Consider the following 22,334-nt stretch of genomic DNA (forward strand, 5'->3'; position numbering starts at 1 on the left):
CTAGTTTATTAACTTTTTATTTTGTATTTTGTTTTTTATTTTTTTTAGGTTTTTAGTTTTTTTTTTTTTTTGTGGTCCAACCGTATTTTATTTTTATTTTTTATTTTATTTTAAGTCCTCCTTATCCTTGCATTGAGGACAATGCAAAATTTAAGTGTAGGGGTAGGATATTTGAGTCATAGTTTAATTCTAATTTAAAATAAAAATAAATAAAAAAATTTATAAAAAAATGAAAAAAAGTTCTTAAAAAAATGTGTCCCTTGAATATAGTTTTTTGCGTTAAAGTGGGAGATGATGATATTTATCGGAAATGGGTTTTTCAAACTACTAATAATTAATATGAGATAAATAAAAGAAAACGCACTTAACTTGGGATGTGTCGGTAGGCTTAGCCTTGAAAATGAAAGGGCAATTTGATAAAATGGGTAAAACGGAAATCTCTTGTGGGTAAAACGTTTTGTCCGTGGAAAATAAGTAATGAAAGGTCGGGCCATACTCAAGCCTCAATTCTTGGTATGAATGTGAAAATATTATAAATTTTAAATTTGAATACGTTATCATATGATGTTTGGGTAGGTTTAACGTTAGAGTATGCCGTGTAGCCTGTGATATAAATCATAAACTGCTAGACTTAGTGTTTTACACCTCATTGGCGTATGGTTTTATAACCTTAATTCTTGTATTAATGGGATGCCTCGGATCCGGAGACCATGGGTCTGTATGCAGTCTATTCATCTGGGTATTCACAATTACTAAGTGGGGTTGTGAATATTTAAAATAAAGCTAAAAAAGAGCAAACCCGCAAATTTCTGCCACATAAGTCAATAAACATGATCACTACGTACAAAAGTAAAAATACACTACTGACTTGATCATCCACGCTGTTAACCATGTGGGGTCCCCTTGCTCGCGTCTCATTACCATTAAGAAACGAACCACAAGGGACACGCTACATGTAATCCCTACAGATGAAATTTTGCATACTCACCTATGGTGATGGTTCGGTGTATTGCTTGATAACGGGGTATGTCATGTTGTGGGGAACACTAGCTATTAATTAATTGTACCTTAATCGTATCTAATGGCTGCAGGTAGAATTTGATGCTTAAGCTTAGGTGGATAAACAATACCCTTGATCGTCTTAACTATTCATAAAAAAAATATAGAGCAACAAAAGTTTTAAAGCAACAAAAATTATAAATCTGCTAATTTGGAGGTTTAAGTCAAGTTGGGGTGGTCTGTTCTGGTAAAAACTGAAAATAAGCGGGCCTCAATTGTGTAAACCACTGAGTAATATAATTGTTGGATCTTATTTGTCCCATTAAGATTAAGGCATGGGTTTAAGTGGACAACAATATCGGTGATCGCAGTTTTTGCGTTTTTCAGAGCTTTAAATTAACCTATATGTTTTTAAGACTATATTTTCCGATTCTGATTCCACGGCATTAGACTCTCAGGGACGAAAAAAGAGTAAGTTTGGGGATATTTAATGTGGTTTAAAATATACATATTTTTATATAAATATTTCCTTCACTTTTACGTACTTTTGAACTACATTTTTATTAAATATTACTCCCAGCTAGTTCACATTTGGATTTAAAAGGTTTCAAGAGACTACGAGCTAAAACATATTTTTTGTTAAACTTGAGTCCCAAGATCGAATTATTGAACCAAGCATTTATATGATTAATAACTTTATTTTATGCTATTTTATATAATCTTGTTCAACGTAGCATGGCTACATGTTTTTAAAATAAAGTTAATCTTACTTATTGATGAGCACAACATTAATGGTTTATTATTTTATAGTGCTAGTCATATGGATTGTGAGCTTTGATGCATCAGTTATAATATAAAGAATGGCCATAATGATTAAAAAGAGCTCTCAACCTACATGGGAAAATAAGAAAACAAAAGAAGAAAAAGATGCGTCAGTAGGGTTACCGGGGTCCACACATTACAAAAGAAAAGAAGTAAAACGAATGCTCCTGGTTCCTGTAATTACTTTGATATATTTATTGTTTGGAGAGTTGTCTAAGAGCCTAATAAGAATCTAAAAGCCCACTACCGAAAATATTTTGGTTTAAAAAGAAATTTAGGTCGGCAATTATAAGAGATATATAAATATGCCTATATATTAACTAGAAAAAGAAGCTGGGCAAGGGGGAAAAAACCCTACGGACGAAAGAAAGAAATCAACGCAAGGGAAAAGAAGAAGAAAATAGAGAGAAGAAAGCCGTTGGGTCGAGTCGATATCGTTTGGGTTCAACACCTATTCAACCAAACATCATCATAGTTCGGTTTGAATTTATTATTTTAGTTATGAACTTGGCTGTTAAACTTAATTATTTTGGTTTCTTTGATTTTAAGATGGTAGGCTAAATTTTTATTGCTGCCTAGGCTTGTGATGAACCTTTGTTTGGTTTGATTTTGTTTAGATTTCTTTTTGTTATGGATTTTATGTTCTAAGTAAATTATTGAGTTTGATTAAATTGAGGCGTATGATTGCTTGGTTTTGTTTACTTGGATTTATTGTTTCACATTGCCTTTATTGATTGTTTCATAGGATAGGGTTTTGTTAGGTCATTCACTGTGTATTCTTGACTAGTTTGTGATTGATATCGATTAAAATCATAGAAACAATCAAACTAATTAAACAGATAAAAGTGAGCTGCTAGCCTAGAAAGCTATAAGGTGATAGGCAGATAAATCTTCGTTGGTCAGGATTTCTAGATTTATTTCTTCGTAAGGAGTCCGTCTAGGTTTGATTGTCAGCTTAGTCTATTAAGTTAACTGAGTCTGCTTTGCTATCTTTGATTTCCGCGCTGTAAGGTAAGATTTCGTCATAAAGATACTTAGACATAAATTACTAAATAACCGTAAGGAAGTTTAATTCATAAAACTGGTGAGTCTTAAAACTTGTTAGAAATCTATAGGCGTCTTCTTGAAGTTCAAGGGTCATGTTCGGGTTTCCTGTCAAGGGTATATTTCATAATCCCAGTTCCATAACTTAAGTTTTCCAGTTAATTAATAACCGTAACTTTGGGGATTCTAGCCTATGTAGTTATTTTTATCTGAGTTAATCTCAGTTTTATAATAGTTTATTATATTTTATTTAATTAGGGTTAAGTTTATAATATTTAATTAATTAGGTTTTAAGTAATGATTAGATTTTATTATTATTTTAATTAATTAGGGTTACTTTTAGTTTATTAATAATTAGTTTAAAAAACCCCCTCAAATATTATTTTTAAATAGTCGTGTCTTGTAGTTGAGTCTAATTTGCTAGTTTCGTAATTTATAGAGTCTCGTGGGTTCGATATCCGGACTTACTTAGCTGTACTAGAGTCAACCGGTACACTTGCCGGTTAGTAGTTTTAGTTAAGTTAAGAGTATAGAACGATTACTTAATGTCTAGATTAGCTTATTTTTAGTTAATAAATATATAACTATTTTTAGCACATCAGGCAGTGAAGAACCTGCAACCTGAAAAGTCTGTTGGAAGACATGCAAGAACTGCTGAGAGGTCAGGATAGAATGGTAAGAAAGATGACGAAAGAGAGAAAGTTGAATCGAGTGAGGTCAGATATGTGAAGGTTGGTGCAAGAAAAAGAGGAAGAGGTTGGTGTAACTACAAATCGTTCAAGGGATGTGACCCACCAAAGTTAACTGGCTTGGAAGACGCGACAGCTACTCTTCAGTGGATAACTGCAAAGGACAAGGTTATTCGAATTAGCGAGTGCCGTTCTGATCAAGTTGTGGGTTATGCTACCCAATCCTTTGGTGATGAGGCATGTTCTGGTGGGAGACAGTGGAACAGAGGAAGACCCGGCAAGAGATTAAAGCTATGAAGTGGGATGACCTGCAGGAGTTAGTGATGAAGCGATTATGTGCAGATGCTGAGGTGAGAGAGCTGAGATGAACTTTTTGAATCTGAAGGCAGGAAAAATGACACACCGTGAATACACCACTGAGTTCAACCGCATGTCTATGTTGGTTCCCGACATGGTTAATACCGAAGCAAAAAGAATCAAGTGCTACATCAGGGGACTACTGCAAAGTGTCCGAACATTGGTTAGGGCTAATAAACCAGCAACATTTGATTCAGCCTTGGAATTGGCCAAGATTGTATATGATGACCTTGCCACCAGTGAAAAGGAGAAGGTCGAAATGAAGAAAAAGAACCCAACCCCAAAACTAGATGAAGCTAATGATGAGGACTCCCTTAAGAAGAAGACAAGGAAGGATGAGTTCCCGGTATGTGGAAAATGTGGGAAGAAACACTCGGGGGGATTGCAGAATGGGATTAGGTGTGTTCTTCAGGTGTGGAAAAGCAGAACATTCCTTCTGCAAGTGTAAGGATTACCATAGGTGTCACAACTGTGGAGGATGTGGGCACCTAGCAAGGGACTGCAGGAATCCGAAGGAAGGGCGTGAAGTAGAGAAGAATGCTTGAGGTTTAACGGTTTCCTCCGTATGCTTAGAAAAGACCACTTAAGAAGGCTAGTTACTAGTCATAAGCTTTAAATCTATGTGTAACTTATTAATGACTCGATGCGTGTTGTTTTATATTGAAGTTTAGACTGGTGTTTATTAATTATGATATGAATTGTCTTGAGTGCATGTTGGTTGTGATAAATAGTTGTGTTGTGATAAAGCGTCGTCTTAGGCGTTAGCATTAATATAATATGAAACAAATCCCCTTTGAAGGACGAGGCGAGACTTGGTACATTAAGGGCCTCATGGACAAACTACTTTAATAGCTAAAACACATGAACACCACTCGGTGACTGCAAAGTCAGGAGTAAGAAAGTTAACCCAGAAAGCAAAGACGATTCAATAAGGTGCGTGAATATAGGAAGTGTTCCTTTTACAAGGAATAAGCTACCTTAATAGCTAAAAACTCATAAAGGTATGTTCTTTATCCTTAAAGGTTATGTTTTTATGAACGGTTTGCCCTAAAACTTAACCCTAGAGAAGATCGGGTCTAAATGAACCATAAAGTTGCAAACTTTATGTTTAAAATGGACTTAACAAACTCATGGATATATACGGCTCATAAAGAAACCCTAGCTCTAGCCTTTAATTGTTTTAAACCCATAAAGGTTCAAGCTTTATGGATAAACGGGTTAAGTCTTGGCCGAAAACGGAAATGGAAACGAGTTAAGGATGATATAGTGCCATAATAAAGTGTTAATATCATGAGATGTAAAGGAATGGTGATTAAAGGACCGTATGCAGCAGCTCATTTGAATACAATGTATCATTCGATTACAATGGGCCATTCAAATACAATACTTAGAATCGAATACAAAGGTATTCTAATACAAGTTGAATGCTAACACAAATGTATTCTAATCACATGTCATTGGAATACAAATGTATTCTAATCACATGCCATTAGAATACAAATGTATGCTAACACAAATGTATTCTAATCACATGCCATTAGAATACAACTGTATGCTAACACAAATGTATTCTAACACCATTCGAATACAAGATATTCAAATACAATGCTATTAGAATAGACCAGACTTAACCATTTCTGGTGGAACCTAAAGAAAGAGTATAGGATTAGGAAATTGATACGTCTAACTGATATACAGTTAGCCGTGCTCAATTGAAGAAAGGAATCACTATTAACTCAGAAAGAGACCAGAGACAGGTGAGTTTCTAGTCCCACTTCCTTGTTATGTTTCCGGGGTTATGTGCATACTCAATGTGAATGTTAATACACTTACCTTAAATGGTAAGTGTATGCTATGATGAATTATGTGATAGGATGTAATAATGTTATGAATGAATGCTTGTCGATGCGTAAACGATCTTCGGATATTGCACGTATCGTCAGGGAGTATGGTTTTTAGATGAATGATGTGAAGAACGCCTAGAGTGTTCGTATGCTACGATGTAATTATCGTATATGTGAGGTATGTGTAAGCAGGTACATGAATGGTAAGTGAGATCTACGTCCGGCATAGTAAGTTAGGATGGTAAATCCCTCTAAACTACTATAGGGCCTAGACTCGATATGTGATAGCGTAAATAAGTATGTGAACCTTGTTAGCGTTCCTTATACGGATATTATATAACTGAGCATGCGTTCCTTATGTGGAGTACCTTCTATGGACAATATATTGTTCCTTTTATGGATCAGGTATAGAGCTCCTTCTATGGATAAAGTATAGTGGTCCTTTTATGGAATGTATATAGGGTCCCTTCTATGGGTCACGTTAAAGATCCTTCTATGGATAATATCTAGGGATCCTTTTATGGATAGTTTATATATACCCTTCTATGGGTGATTCAAGTTGTTACTTCAATGAGTGATAGTAATTGTTCTTCTAATAGATATTATGCAATGGTCCTCTTACGGATAATTATAAAGTGTCAGGAATGAAGTATGAATATGTATCTTTGGATACGTATACGCTAATGTATGAGAATTTATTGTATGTCGCCTGATTAACTAGAACTCACTCAGCGTAGCTGACTTTTAGTATGCACGTAGGTAAATATGTTTATTGAGCTGGCATGAGGGTGGTGCATGGCATGGATTGAACGGATGGCATATGAAGATGGAAGAAATGATGTTTTAAATATGTTGTTGTATGTTATGTTTTGAAGAAAAGATCGAATGTTTTGTATCGAATGATTGAAGTTAACGTTTCCGTGAATGTTTTAATTAACTTTGATTTGTAGAACTGTGTTATGAGTAAATCCGACACCAAAGTAGGGCTATCGGGAAGGGGGCCCTAACACCAGGTATACCCAACATGTATTTTGTCAAAACCCGATAAGAAACCCGAAACCATGATACCATGCCCTATTGGTATAATACCACTAGTATATGCAATGATACCATGCCCTATTGGTCGAGACTTTGATACACTAATCCAAATTTTTGTCTGAACAAGGTGAGACTTTGTGTCATCGTTTAAAGTTTTGAATCTCGTGATTATTGTTTAAGTTTTTTGGCTTATACTAATACCTACTACATTGTATTAAACTAGGCGCCTAATACAAGAAAGCTCATAATTTGTAAACTTGCAAGATGAGACATTCGATTTTTTATACAACTCACATTTTTGTGAGATAACCAGTTTTTCAGACCTGTCATTGAGATTTTTAAACTTGTATAACTCATGATAGAGTATAACTAGGGGTGTTAATTCTTGACACGAACCGAACCCAACGAACCCGACACGAAAAAATAGGTTTTGGGTCGGCTGACACGGCCCGTTTTCTTAAATAGGTCAACCCGAACCTGACACGTTTAAAGAACAGGTCAACCGAAACTCAACCCGTTAAAAAGTTAGTTGACCTGTTAACCCGTTTAACAATTTTAAAAAAGCTAATATTTTGATTTTAGAGAAAAGAAGTTTTAAATTTTAAAGTTAATACTTAGATTTTTAATTTTGCATATGTCAATTAACTTTTAAATGTAAAACTGATTTCTTGTTACACTACTTTTATCTACTTTTTACTTCAAACATCTTCATTTTATTAGTATAAACTATCTATTTTTTAGTTACTTATTCGTTTGTTCTTATCTTAAGCTAAATATGTGAACGTAAATTTGTTATTGAGAATGAGAGAAAAACAATTAGATTTATCCCAAATATCTTCCATCCCGCAAGGCGCAATGACCTTAAGGTTGATTAAACTTTAAAAGGTATATTAAAAGAAAAACCAGTTGCGACAGTTATTAGATTAAACTGTAAAAGGTATATTAAAAGAAAAACCATCAGTTGTTAACAAGTTTTATGAATAATAGTAATTAATAATTTAATTTATTACTAATTCAATAGATATTACTCATATTCGTATATGAAACTAAAATGGGTTGATCCGAAACACAACCCAAACATGAAATGGATCTAAATGGGTTGACACAACAAGACACGAATAAAAATATGGGTTGGGTTAGGGTCGAAGAATCTCAACACACCAAGTCGAAATTTTTAACTCGTTAACCCGCCAACCCGACACGATTGACACCCCTAAGTACAACAGGCCAAATGTTTTCAAAATGTTTTCATTACGTTATAGCGATTAAGTCTTTATAGACTTACGAGATGGTTACTACTGATATTGTGGGGTTTGGTATGCAATTCTTATTAATATCGTCACTTATTGGACAAGAGTTAACCAATAAATAATATGACCAAAGTCACAGATACGGTTGAGTGATAAGTACCTTTCAGTAATTTTTAAGCAAACAAATGTAAAAACATCTTAATGTTGTACTGTAAAAATGTGTCATTTTCAAATTAAAGTACTTACCAGTATTTCTTGCTGATAAAATGTTTTTAAACATATTTCAGGTGACTTGTTAGGAAATAAACAAGAACAGTGCCGCGGGACACCTCAACTTAAATAAGTGGGTTGTCACAAAAATAAAGAAATATGTTTTGTATATTATGATGTATCCCTATAAAATTATGTTTGTATAAATATTTGTTTTATCCCCAGTTTGTGAGATAAATCACGGTGTGTTTACACCATGATGATTTTTCCTAACTTCGATGCGGTGCTAATGAAATTTTGCGTTGCCAAATAAACACCCGTACCACTACTCGCGTTTCTGGCTCCCGCCCGAGATATGATGTCAGGCTGTGACAACAGGTGATGAGATTTTATTGTATAATTAGAAAATATATTTTTATGGTATGAATCTATTTACAAGAAATATTTTCTGAATGCACATACTTGTCTGACACGTCACCTCTTACACTTGGGTCCCACACCCATATGTATTTTCTTTTTCTTCTTTTCTGCCCTTAAGGTCGAACATAGTGGGCGACAAATTTGATGGTTTTGAGGCGATAAAGGGGTTACAATACCGCCCTCTGGGCTACAAATGGGCGATTTGGGTGGGGGGAGTAGCAGTTGTTGCTCTTTCTTTCTTTTCTTTTATTATTATTATATTCAAATGTGTCTTATATATATGTATATACATACATATATATATATATATATATATATATATGAGTTACAACATCATTACACCCATAAAAGAAAACCCCACATTTTACTGACTGGACGCCACATAACACAAAACGTCTCATCTTATAACCCATTCACTACACATAACTTAACTGACTTGTGTTTTTCTTTCTCTAAGCACCTTTGCCTCCCACAGTGTCAAGGTATAATTGCAAATATGTGCTCATGCCCGTATTCTACGGGCACAATAGTGCTTTTTGCTATTATTTGATTCTATTCTATAATTTACCGTATCTAATTTGGATACTTACAATCTACCCCCTATGCTTATTGCAAAATACCGAGCTTCTTCTCTTTTTTTGTTTAAATAAGTGTGTCGATTTATATGCCCATGGTTTTTATTTTTCAAACAAAGGTGAATTTCTCCGCAATTAAATTAGTAACAATGCATATAAAAAGTTGGGTCGTGACTCGTGAATCAGCCAAATACTTATGTGAAGTCTATATATATTACAGGTGCAAACGAGTTGAGCCTTTTGGAGTTCGAGCCTTGCACGGGCACGTTAGGCTCATCTAGCCTTGTTTATGTTTAAGTTTTCACATCTTTTAGACTTCTATATATTAATTTCACGATGCACAGTCGAGCTTGAGCCGAGCTTTGGCTCGTTTAAGGAACTACACGAGCTTGAGTTGAGCTTCGGCTCGTTTAAGGTTTTTTTCCTCAAAATATATATAATTAATAAAAACGTATGTAATTAAATTAATAAATAATAAACAAGCCAAGCCAAGCCCAAACCTGAAAAAAAACCGAGAATATGAGCTCGAGGTTTATAAAAAGAGCTCAGAACGAGCCGAACTCATGCTCGAGCTCTTGTAAGGCAAACTGGGCTGAGATCGGGCTTGACTTGACTCAGTTACACCCCAAATATATATTTCTCTATTTGACAAATGAAATAAAATGTATAAAAAACTGATCTAACAAGTTAAATGAGTAACACAAAAAATGATTTTTTTTTCGATTTTAATTTGTATTTGTAAACGTTTATTATTTATTTTGCTTAGTTTATTAGTTAACTTTAGTTGGTGTTCACTCTTTTAACATATATTTGTTACACCCAAAAGAAAGTAGATAAACATATACAGTATAAAATAAAAAAAGATGGCCATATTTATATTTGGGTGAATCCTATTTCTTTCACGGCGTTTGTTTAATTAAGTGGGTATAAATAATTTTATCTTCTAATGATCTGTCAAAACTTAAAACTTGTTTGTTTGTGTGCTCTTGTTTGTTAGACTAAAGTCACATGAATATGAACAACCATTCCAGCTTATCTTTATTCAATCTTTACGATCTTTAAATTAAAACAACATAACAATTACATGATATATCGGCAGTACGATTTATTCAATAGCATTTTACTATTTTATCAAATATATAAAACAGTTTAAAGTATAGAAACCTAGAAACAATAAACTCAAAGGGCGCGTTCGTTTCACATAATGAAATGGAATTAGAATTTGCATAAGATTTGGAATTTGAAAGAATTGGATTTGAAATTTGAACATTTCAATAAGAATTGGAGGAAGTTGAAATTCAATTACATTCTTAATGTGTTTGTTTGACAAATGAGTTGTAATCTATCACCACAAATGAATAGAATTCGTTTTTTTAAACGAAGATAACGGCGAAAACATTTTAGTTTTTTTTTAGATTTTTTTTGTTTTTTATTTATATTTTGCGTTATGATTTTTTTATTATTTTTTATGGGTTTTCTATTAAGATCAAAAACCTCTCAAAAAAATATTAAAAAATAATAATAATAATAATAATAATAAATTCATAACTCAAATATAAATTAAAAACAAAATAAAGTAAAAACGCTAAAATGGTTTATTCGTTGTCCTCGTTAAAAAAAACTTCAGAAAATATTCCAATAAATTTCCTTGAATTCCTTTGCATTTTGGAGAGATTTGGAATTCCTATATTTAAAGGAATTTAAAAGAATTGAATTCCAATTCTTTGAACCGAACACATCAAAATGAAATTAAGATTTCAATCCCAACGAAACGAACACACCATGTCATGGAATTTTAATTCAAATTCCTTTAAATTCCCACAAATTATGTAAAACGAACATGTCCAAATAGAACAAATACAATTCACTTAAATAATACAACTATCGAAAGGCTTGTAGCCTAGGAGTGACAAAAATATGTAATAAATATGTCACTTTTTAAGTAATTTCGAGTTCTAATATTGTGATGGAGACCGATTTAGAGGTTGTTTGACAATTGCTGAACCATTAAGTGCTGAATGATAAAGAGGTCTGAATGATTAAAAGGCTCTAAGTGAGTAAGTGTTGAAGCAGTAAGTATTGTTTGGTTCAACATCTGAATGACTATGCAGAATGACTATTTTACCCCTCTGAGTTGTTTAATGCTGAATGAAATATATTCGTTTAGTCATGATCTTAATAACTGTACAAAATGACCTAACTTTCATTATAATCAATCAAAATACATCCTAAAACAAACTTTCATTATAAACAACCAAAATACATCTTAAAATTAGTTCATCAATATAACTGTTAAACTAACTATATACAAAAAATTCCATATTCATTTTTATTTTGATATAATATCCTTGTATAAAAAGATTCAACACCATCAACAAAACCAAAGATGCATTTAAAGTTATATTTGGTTACATTAAAATGTTTTAGATAGTATTAAATAAAATCACAAAGAAAGTCAAACTTGTTCAAAATGGAGTGTCCTCTAAGGCTCCTCATGCACCACCAGTTAGTTGCTTTAGATGCTACACCGCTTGTACCGGCTTGCTGAGGGTAGGTTTTGGAAGCACCAGCGTCGACCTTGGACTCAAACTGATGCTCTTCGTCCGACATAATAGTTTATCTAATATGAGGGAGGCTCATCTAGGAGGGAGGCTCTCGGTTCTATCGGGTAACTAAAAGCCAACCGCATTTCAAGTAGTTGCAATAGAACCTAACATGCAATGAAACCAAACGCATTAGTGATGGCATTTTGAGCAATATGCAAGCTGTGACAACTTTGAAAATGGTAATCAAACTTTAATTATTATGCAAACTATGACAACATTTTACCAAAATGTCCCTAATAGATTTGTGCATCATATATTTGTGACGATTAAGACCCGTAAGTCCGTCACAGAACTTTAACATTCAAGACCCGTAACAGATTTATGACAATTAAGAGATAAGGCCATGTTTAGAGAATTTTGACATTGACTTTTAAAAGTCAAAGATGAACATGTTGTAATCATTTTGACTAACTTTTTAAAAGTAAAAAATGAGCATTATTAAAGTATTCCATTTACTTATAACATTATGTACATATGAAACATTTTAAACCATTTTTGACAGTTTGACTTTTAATTAGTTTGGATTGGATATCCAAACCCATCCCGCATGATAAATAAAAGACATTTATAGAAGTCAAACTAGTTAATTGTTGTCCACTGTGGTTATCAATGTACTCAAATTAATAAATGTAACATGCATCAAATAATAAATAATAAATAAACTATAATAAAAAACAATTAATTGCTTATTCAACCAATGCCATAAATCATTCACAAAAATTAGGGATTCTTGGAAATCTGTTTCATTCATCTAAACACTATCATGCACAGCTCATATTGTTACAGCTAATTATATCATTTTGAATACAAAATATCAAGTGATCACCTTCAAATCACATAATCAAACATCTACATAAAATTAAAGAAAGAATTAATAAATACCATATTAGGTTCAAATGCATTATCGATTTGCAGGCAACTTTATTAGCAGTTAATACACATATTATTTCCTATCAAGTAGGGCATATGGAAACTAAATTTTATATCATCTTGAGCTTCAATCCCCTATATTCTACAACCAATAAAACACAAAGGTTACAATTCATAAAATTTTGCAAATCCCAATTCCATGTCTCAAAACTGACCCGTTATCAATCTGATTTTGAGAGAAGATTGTAAAGTGTAGGTATTGATCTAAACTTTGTCTATTTATATAAAATCACAAATCAACTCATTTAACAGTTGGAGAATAACGTAGGCAATCAACACTAATTAATCTAATGATTTAAAAATGATCACGCCAAATACAAAATCAAAATTCAGAAATCAATACATTAAAAGGATTATGAAACAGCTGTTGTCCTATTTTTCACCAACCATCCCTGAACAGGTGTACAAATAGTTGCAATTGAGCCACTACTCCATTCAAATAAAATAAGAAAAACTAATCCATAAATCACAAGGTCCTAATGATAAACATATGAGATTGAACCACTATCCAAAATTCACATCTAATGAAAAAACCATATAACTCATATACAATATTCCGAAACCCAGATCTAACAAGACCCGATGGAATCCAAAAATCTATACGGATCAGACTGAAACTAAAAATCATAAATCAATTAAACTAAATTGATTGAATCAAGCAATGAAAAAATGAATTAAATCAAAATAGATTAAATCAAAATCAGAACTCGATTAAATATGAATCGATTGAGGATGCAATAGAAATCAAAATCGACTGAATCAGAAATATCAATTGTACTTGGTTAGCGACGAGGATGGAATCGATGTGGCAGAAATAGACGTGGCGTCAGGTCCGACGGCGATAGCGGCTCCGTCGGCGGTAATGGTCGACGGTGCTGAGTTGAAGACAGATGATAAAGATCGGTGGTGAAGATTGGGATGGGAGATGGTGCAGAGGTGAAGAGAGCATAAAGGTATATGAGTCCTCTGAATGGTTCAGCTTAATTTTGAAGCTGAATGGTTCAGTGGTGACTGAGCGATTAAGATGTTATATTATAACGAACCAAACACCTATATGTCTTACCGAATCAGACATGAGGGTCTGAATGGACCCAAACAGGGTCTTAGTCTCATCTAGAGTATTTGGGGTATAGCTCTCACTATCCAAATTAACCGTCCCAAGTAAATCAACCAATGATGTTAATCTTTTTATCATATTTTTTACCAAAATTCTCTAAATTAAAGGTTAAAGAAGGTGCTATTTCAAACTACCCCTTTACCTGAAATCCTTTCTCCCCTCGAATCTTTTTACCATCACACTTGAGTGGTATAACCTGAAATTCACTACTCAAATTTAAAGGGCCGCCTTACCTGCATTGCCCGAACCACCTGTTCTTGATATCCAGCTTACGCCCCTAAAGTCATGGCTGTAAAAACTACACCCATGCGTCGTTTCATTGCTAGTCAGTACGACATCAACTACTTGCCAAATAATCGACGTTTGGTCAAAATCAGTAAACATTGAAAAACTTATATGTAAACTTTGGTATATATGCGTATATTTAAAAATTTACATATAAATTTCAATCCAACTAATTATGTAAGCCACCAACTGAGCAGCACCTAGTAATTCCCACAACAGTGTCTAAATTGCCCTTTTCCCAAACTAGTGTTGGTGGAAAAAAATATTTACCAAATAGGTGTCCTCTAGAAAATATTTACGAATATAGTGTTTTGACAAGCTTTTTGTTTCTCACTCATAATCTCACTAGAAAAAAAAAGTTACTTTGATTTTAACAAATGTTTTTTAGAGAAAGGTAAATAAAAAAAATTAATACATTTTGTAAATATATTTTTTAATGTTTTAAAAAAAATTTATTCAAAACAGCTAAAGGTTTTTTAAAACATAAAGCAAAAAAGTAATTATTTTTTTTAAAAAAAGAACAGACAATTGAAAGGAACTCTTTCAATAGTTTTTCTATCTATTTTAAAAAATATTTCATAAATAAAAAGTTTATGTTAAATTTTGTTCTCGATGGGAACCATTTTTACCTTTAAAATATTTAATAGTTTTCTTTTGTCTATTTAAAAAACCTTTAGCTAGTTAAAGAATAGCTCCAAAATGTTTAAATATAAGACAAATGTTTTTTTCTTAAAAGAGAAAATCGTATTTTTTTACGTGTTCGGAGAAAACAATTTTTTGAAATAAAATAAGATTTTATTTAGTAGATCGAAAACCTATTTTAGTAACATATTTTCAATTAAAAAAACTCTTAAAAAGAAAAATCGGTTTCAAATTGATTTTTTTGAGAAACGCTTTTAATTTATAAGGAAAAAAAAATCTTGCTTTTACTTAGGTTGAAGAATATAAAAGAAATTAAAACACTTATACATTCTTAAGTGTTTCTTATATATTTAAACTCAAATACATTATTATATTTCAAGATGATTTCTAAAAAGCATTTCAAGCTTTTGTATGTACTTATAAATATAATTAAAACAAATATGCCATTTTGAGTAGTAGTGTTCAAGGTTGAATACGAAATTTTAATTAATAAAACTCTAAATATTATATAACTAGTCATTGTTTTTCATAATTATTTGTTAAGATTCAATTAATATATCCATCACACCTTTTAAATAATATATTTTTATAAAAATAAACAATTGTATAAAATAATTTAATTATTTTAGTGTTTAATTAGCATTATTGTTTTAAAATAAAAAGATAAGAAAGAAATGTCATGACCCATCTTATGTTTATCTAATAAAATTAGGAGTGGGAAATAAAAATCTTGTCAAAACACTATATTGGTAAATATTCTTTAGAGGACATCTATTTGGTAAATATTTTTCCCACCAACACTGGTTTGGGAAAAAATTCATACCTCCTCCTCCTCCTCCTCCTCCTCGTTAATAGATATAACTTTGGTGGCGTGTTTGACGCTTTTTGTAAAGCCAGGGTCTACTTGAAACCACACAATCTAGGTAAGTATAATTCATTATTTTTTAATATTAATATTAATATAATTTAGAATTCAATTCTTTTTGAGAGGATTGAAGTGGTCATTCTTTTGTTCCTTTAATTTAATCTTTCTTTTTGTGTGTAGTAGACATAACTAGGTAGTGGGTGCTTTTGAACTGAGATTATATACATATCTCTCTCTTTCAATCTTTGTGGGGTTTGGTTTTGTTTGAAGACATGTGTTGTGAGGTGGGTGTTTCTTGAGATGGGTTTTGATTGATTTTGGATCTAAACCCATCTGGGTTTGTTTTAAAAGATGGAATCTTGGCAGAATAATAAACATAAAGAATGTGAGGAAATTGGATGTTGGAGCAGGTGGAAGTTAATTGGGAGTTGTGTTTCTTCAAGATCTAAAGTTGATACTTCTATTAGTGGCATCACTACTCACTCTGGTAACTTCCACTTAATCCCATCAATTTACTCTTTAGTGGGTTGTGATTGCTTTAATCAACATTTCTTAGCTTTAAAGCAGTTTCTCATCAAATTTAGGGTTTTTACTATATTATGGTAATTAATGCCAACTCTAGGCTTTAGTCAAGATTTCTTGTATTAGGTTCCAAGTTTAAAGTTTATGATCAAATTTGGGGATTTTCTTGTAATATGGGAATTGACTATCCGGTGAAGCTTGTTGTCTGTTTGCCTTCTATTTCGATGTAAACGTTACCCTTTAATGACTGGAAGGCAATTATTTTATGATCAAAATGTAGGGGTTTTCTTGTAAACTTGAAATTGATTATTTGATAATACTTGTTACTTTCTTAATTAGTTCTTGAATCTTTAGTGGTTTGAATGTTATTTGATATTAGTTGTTACTTTAAAGTTTAAACCCTGCTTTATGATCAAATTTAGGGTTTTTTTTCAGTAATCTTGAAATTGATAACGATATGCTATTTTGAATAATTGGTGTGCGTTTTGGCTTTTTTAATAGAAAGTAAACTGACAAACGATACTAGCAAAGATCAACCGGTAGTGTCATCAACTACCACAAGTACAGTAGAAAGCAATGCATCCACCCAAAAGTTTGAAGATGAATTAAAAGTGTCTTCTCGCCTTCGGAAATTTGCGTTTAATGATTTGAAAATGGCAACACGAAATTTTAGACCCGAGAGTCTTCTTGGTGAAGGGGGGTTTGGTTGCGTGTTTAAAGGATGGATTGAAGAAAACGGGACTGCACCGGTTAAACCGGGCACCGGGCTCACGGTTGCGGTTAAAACTCTGAATCATGACGGGCTTCAAGGCCATAAAGAGTGGCTGGTTCGACATTTTCCATATGCTCCTTTTTATTATTAGTATTGTTACTTTTTTATAATTTGGAGGTAGCAAAATGGGCAGATTGGCTGATGGGTGTAGACTTTTAGGGGTGTGCATGAAACCGAACTGAATCAAACCGAAATAACCGATTTTAAACAAAAAACCGTCGGCTTGGTTTTATATATTCGTAAAAGTGAACTTTTGGTTCTGTTACTGTCCTGCATGTAATTAAAACTAAAAACTGAACCGAATTTGTGGCTTTTCATTTTTTACTTTGAATCTTATGTAATTTATAAGAATTTAATAAATAGTGATCCCAAGTATTCTATCCCAAATGTATTATAATCAATTAATTGTTAATTAACAAAAATATTTAGGCCCAAGTTCATTATGTTGGGCCTTTTGTCGGCCCAAAATTTCAAGCCCAAATGGCAAAACCGAAGCCTGAAAGCGGGCGGTTTTCAAAAGCTTAGAAACGGAATATTTAGTTTTTGGTATGGTTTGAGCCTAAAACCGACCCATGCACGAACGTCTATTCATGTTCGCTCGCTTAATTAATTGAACAAACGATGTGTCTGTGTTCGTTCATTTATTGAAGAACAAACTTCCCGCCTAATGGTTCACTGACCATTTGGTGCGTTTACAGGCCTAATTAGACTTTTTTGAATAAAACGATTCAGATATGCATAACCCAAACTGATTTGTTTATAAGTAGGTTGCTTAAAGTTGCCATCTTTATGTGTTATTGGCAGGCGGAAGTTAATTATTTAGGTGATCTCATTCATCCAAATTTGGTTAAACTTATTGGTTACTGCATTGAAGATGATCAAAGGCTGTTAGCTTATGAGTTCATGCCTCGAGGGAGCTTGGAGAATCATTTGTTTAGAAGTAAGTTGGTTGCTTTCCTCTTATTGTTATTATTATTATTGTTGTTGTTGTTGTTGTTGTTGTTATTATTATTATTATCATCAGTAAACGTAATAGTCTTTTCAATTAAGATGATGTTATTTGAATTATTAATCTTTCTTAATTTTGAAGGGTCTTTACCTCTGCCATGGTCTATCCGAATAAAAATTGCACTTGGGGCTGCAAAGGGACTTGCTTTTCTTCATGAAGAGGCAAAAAGACCCGTGATTTACCGTGATTTCAAAACCTCCAACATTTTGTTGGATGCGGTATGCATCACAAACTTATCATGCATTTGATTTTTCTTGAGTTGTCTTAAGTGTTGGTCTTTCTAATGATCCAAATTTTCAGGAATATAATGCAAAGCTTTCTGATTTTGGTCTCGCCAAAGACGCCCCCGAGGGTGATAAAACCCATGTTTCTACTCGAGTCATGGGGACATACGGTTATGCAGCCCCCGAATACGTAATGACAGGTTTGACTTTTTATCCTTGACTTTCTGTGTTTCTTTTGTTTTACTTAGGGGTGTTTTGTGCTCAAAACCTCAAAAACTGAATCAAAAACTGAGAACTGAGAATTCGGTAAAAACCGCTTAGTTTCGGTTTTACTATATAGGTTTGAAATTTTGTTCCGAAAAAAGCCCCGAAATAATGAATTTGGGCTTAAATCTTTTTGTTAAGTAATGATTAGTTAATTGTTATACATTTGAACGTAAATATTTGGGTTACATTGTTTATCAAGTTCTTATAAATTACTTTTAACATTCAAAATTTAAAATGAAAGTCCATACATTTGGATTGGATAGGATTTAATTACATTCAAAACCAAAACCGAACCAGAAATATAGTTTTTACAAAAACAGAAAACTAAATCATCAGTTTTTGTTTGTTTGGGTTCAGTTATTTTAGTTTGTTGGTTACAAATCCGTTTTGTTGGTTTCATCAAATTTTATTTGTTTTTTTGTGTAGGACATCTCACTGCAAAGAGTGATGTATATAGTTTTGGTGTCTTTTTACTCGAAATGTTGACTGGAAGAAGGTCAATGGACAAAAACCGACCAAACGGTGAACACAATCTTGTTGAGTGGGCTCGACCACATTTGGGAGAGAGGAGGTTTTACAAGCTAATAGACCCGCGTCTCGAAGGTCATTTCTCTATAAAAGGAGCCCAAAAGGCGGCCCAATTAGCCGCGCGTTGCCTGAGCCGGGACCCGAAAGTCAGACCGCTGATGAGTGAAGTTGTCGAGTCTTTAAAGCCATTGCCAGCTCTAAAAGACATGGCCAGCTCATCATATTACTTCCAGACGGTCCAATCCGAACGGGTCGGGTCGAGCCCGAATGGCCGTAGCGGGGCCCGGGTTCAAAACGGGTCGCTTTCAAGAAATGGGTCGATGCATCCAAGAAGCCTGTCGATATCGAGTAGCACGCGTGCGTCACCGTTTCATCAGCAGTTGAATCAAAACTCACCAAAGCCGAATGAGAAGAGTTGAGAATGGTATGTTTGGTATATGATAATTATCGATTTATTTTCGGGTATTATTATATATATTTTTTTCTTTTTCTAAAATTTAGTTGTAATTGTCTAAAGCAGTATAAGTAACAGATTGGAATCAAAGTTGTTGTGATGGATTTAGAGTGATCAATTCATGGCAGTGTAATTTATGAGGAGGAGCTGTGAAGTTGAGAATTACAACTTTTATGGTACAAAAATGATGTTAACTTTTGCAAGAAAAACCTGTGGTGTTAAATGTTATGGTGGTGTCAAGGCTACATAGATTTACTTAATTTTCTTCCTTCAAACAGCAATCAGATCAAGAATTATTTATTATGTTGTGGTTTCATCAGAATCACTTTAATCCAAAATAGAACTTACATATTCTGAAGAAAAAAAAAAGTCTTTTGCCTTTTCTTCTTTTATATTTTCCTTTAAAGCATTCACATCCCATCCCCTTAAATTTATGTGAGGAGAGTATGTAAATTATAGGGTGAGGTTTTGAGCGGTTGTGAGTGTAAATTATAGGGTGGAGGGAAAAATGTAGTGATTTTTTTAAAAATTTGGGGAACATTGTTTGCCCCTATTTATTTTTTAATATTTGTTGGATTGGTTGTGAGTAGAGGAGAGAGAAAACTGTAATGATAAAGACATAAAAATATATTATTTAATTAAACAGGAGAGATAAATGTATTGTTTTTTAGTGTAATTATAGAGATAAAGATGAGGAATGGGATGAGAATGCTCTATAGGTAAATTAGAAAATTAGCCCATGAGGCTGAGTGTAGTGGGGCTACAACTTGGGCGAGAAGGGGCGCGAACACCGCCCCTGGGTGATTTCTGGGCTAAAAGGGGCGCGGGCGAGGAGAAGAAGTCGCCGTAGAAGAAGAAAATATTATTATTATATTAGTATGTGTGTGTATGATATATATATATATATATATATATATATATATATATATATATTATATTACTATTGTAGTCTCTATACCATTACACCTCAAAAACAATTCTCACCTTTTACTGACTGGGCGTCACATGCCACAAAACGTTTTTGTTTGTAGCTCATCCACTACACATAGCTTGAGAGTATGTGACAGAACTATCGATTTTCATACTCATGTATCCTTCTTGCTAGTATATTTTTATTTAAAATTCAACAAATCTAACTTTCATACTTGTCTTATCTGAAAAGTCTTTACTCATGTGTTATTATTATTATTATTATATTTTAAATAGAAACAATGAAAGAAAAGGATAAGGCATAAAGGTGTTTCATGTGACATATGTTTAATTCTCGCCTTTAATACTTAGATCATGATGATAAGAGACTAGCTAAATAGGTGGTTTTCACTAGTTGAATTCTTCAATTGAACGGGTTTTATCTCACCACACCGTCTTGCCTTTGAGCGAGTGTTTACTGACCTTTACCTTAGTGAGAGTTTTTCCCGGATCGAAAGACGAGTACATCCTGATATGATTAGCCATTAGCTCATTTGAAGAATTCGTATACCGTTAGAAAAACTAAAGAAAATCACGAACATAATTATTTTTAGGATGCGTTGTACTTTGTAGTAATGTCGTAGAATTAAGGACATAGCCTGGACCTAAAGTTATGTGACAACATTGAATAATTTCTTTTTTGATTTAAAATGAAGTAAGAACTATACGGAGGTGATGTTAGAATACTTAATAATATCTCTAACAGTTAAGAACCTCTTAAATTTTAAGAGGTATTTAACTTGTTGCTATAAGTACAACTTCTATTGCATGAAATTTTGAATTTTAAGGATTAGATTAGTCTTTTCAAAAAACTATATCACGTAACAATTGAGTTTGTAAGGATATAATTACAATAATTACCCTTTATCTTTGTAGCCTTTTTTGTAAATATAATATATATTTACATTTCAAGCCCATCATCTTTATTCACAAATTCCTCAAATATATATTTCTTACTATTTTCTTTATATCTTTGAGTTTATTATGTTTTCTAAAAACTTCAAACATACCATCTAAATGTTCTTAATTTTATCTACGTTTTGATATAAATTTTATTTAAAACCGAGGTGCGGATTATAAGGTACAAGTTATAGTTGCATCCATATACAAGTCTTTAAAGCATAAAAATTGAAACTTTTCATATATAATTTTACCATTAACATTTTTTTTCTCTTAACTACAACTATATGCATAACCGCACCATTCATAAAAAGATTTTATTAAATAGAATAAATTAAATATCTAAATCATTTGTTACATATTTATCTAAAATGCTTATTACAACTTAAATAAAACATTACACACCAAATTAATTCATATTACACACCACATTAAGAATTAAATAAACTTACAATCACTTTTATTCAATTATTCAATTATGGACTTGATGATTTATCCACCTTGGTAGCAGCCTTTATGCATCATTGAAGTATGATGCACAAAAAATTAAATCAAAATGTTAATAAGTTATTTTTTTTTCCCAAAATTTATATTCCATTAAAAATGGATCAACAATGAAGGGCTCATATAACTACATAATAGTATAATACAGAGCCCTCTAACTATGGTAAGCATGACTACTCCAATCACACTCGTAACTAGACAAACTTATACCCTAGCCATCAACGCCAAAATAATTATAATAATTAAAATGATGTTTTTAGCTCATCTTTCCGCTTTAGCATTTTGGGATTAAATAATTTCATTTGCAAAATATTCTACAACGGATTCTTGTTATTTAACAAGTTTAGGTTAAATAATTTCATTTGCAATTTTCAAAAGTGGAAAAAATGAAAATAGCTTCAAATGGCAGGAAGATTGGTAGAATATTTAGCATTTTCTTATAAAGTTTTTTTTTATAATTGCGTCAAATTTCATTACAAGTTACAAACATAT

General features: G+C 32.6%; 1 protein-coding gene and 1 long non-coding RNA gene across 2 annotated transcripts; one reads left to right on the top strand and one right to left on the bottom strand.

The window, feature by feature from the left end:
• Positions 1 to 11,520: 11,520 nt before the first annotated feature.
• LOC143620435 (uncharacterized) lies at positions 11,521 to 13,817 on the bottom strand. Its single transcript, XR_013151338.1, has 2 exons — positions 13,563 to 13,817; positions 11,521 to 11,958 (listed from the first exon to the last, which is right to left on the bottom strand). It is a non-coding gene; the product is annotated as an uncharacterized LOC143620435 (long non-coding RNA).
• A 2,210-nt stretch (positions 13,818 to 16,027) lies between these two features.
• Positions 16,028 to 19,529, top strand: LOC143620415 (serine/threonine-protein kinase PBL34-like). The gene is made up of 6 exons (XM_077092121.1): positions 16,028 to 16,180; positions 16,717 to 17,042; positions 17,792 to 17,927; positions 18,078 to 18,214; positions 18,297 to 18,420; positions 18,914 to 19,529. Exons 1-6 carry the CDS (start codon positions 16,045 to 16,047, stop codon positions 19,432 to 19,434), a joined length of 1,380 nt encoding a protein of 459 aa, XP_076948236.1. The 5' UTR covers positions 16,028 to 16,044; the 3' UTR covers positions 19,435 to 19,529.
• The last annotated feature ends 2,805 nt before the right edge of the window (positions 19,530 to 22,334 follow it).

Source organism: Bidens hawaiensis, unplaced genomic scaffold (assembly GCF_021521415.1).
Source record: "Bidens hawaiensis isolate Kalapana, Puna unplaced genomic scaffold, B.hawaiensis_p1.1 tig00000296_1, whole genome shotgun sequence".
NCBI lineage: Eukaryota > Viridiplantae > Streptophyta > Magnoliopsida > Asterales > Asteraceae > Bidens > Bidens hawaiensis.

What these genes read in the sequence shown, in the direction of transcription:
- LOC143620415 (XM_077092121.1), top strand. Translation starts at nt 16,045, where the DNA reads ATGGAATCTTGGCAGAATAATAAACATAAAGAATGTGAGGAAATTGGA. An exon ending in TGGCATCACTACTCACTCTG is followed by an intron (nt 16,181 to 16,716) that starts GTAACTTCCACT and finishes CTTTTTTAATAG; the next exon opens with AAAGTAAACTGACAAACGAT. An exon ending in GGAGAATCATTTGTTTAGAA is followed by an intron (nt 17,928 to 18,077) that starts GTAAGTTGGTTG and finishes TTAATTTTGAAG; the next exon opens with GGTCTTTACCTCTGCCATGG.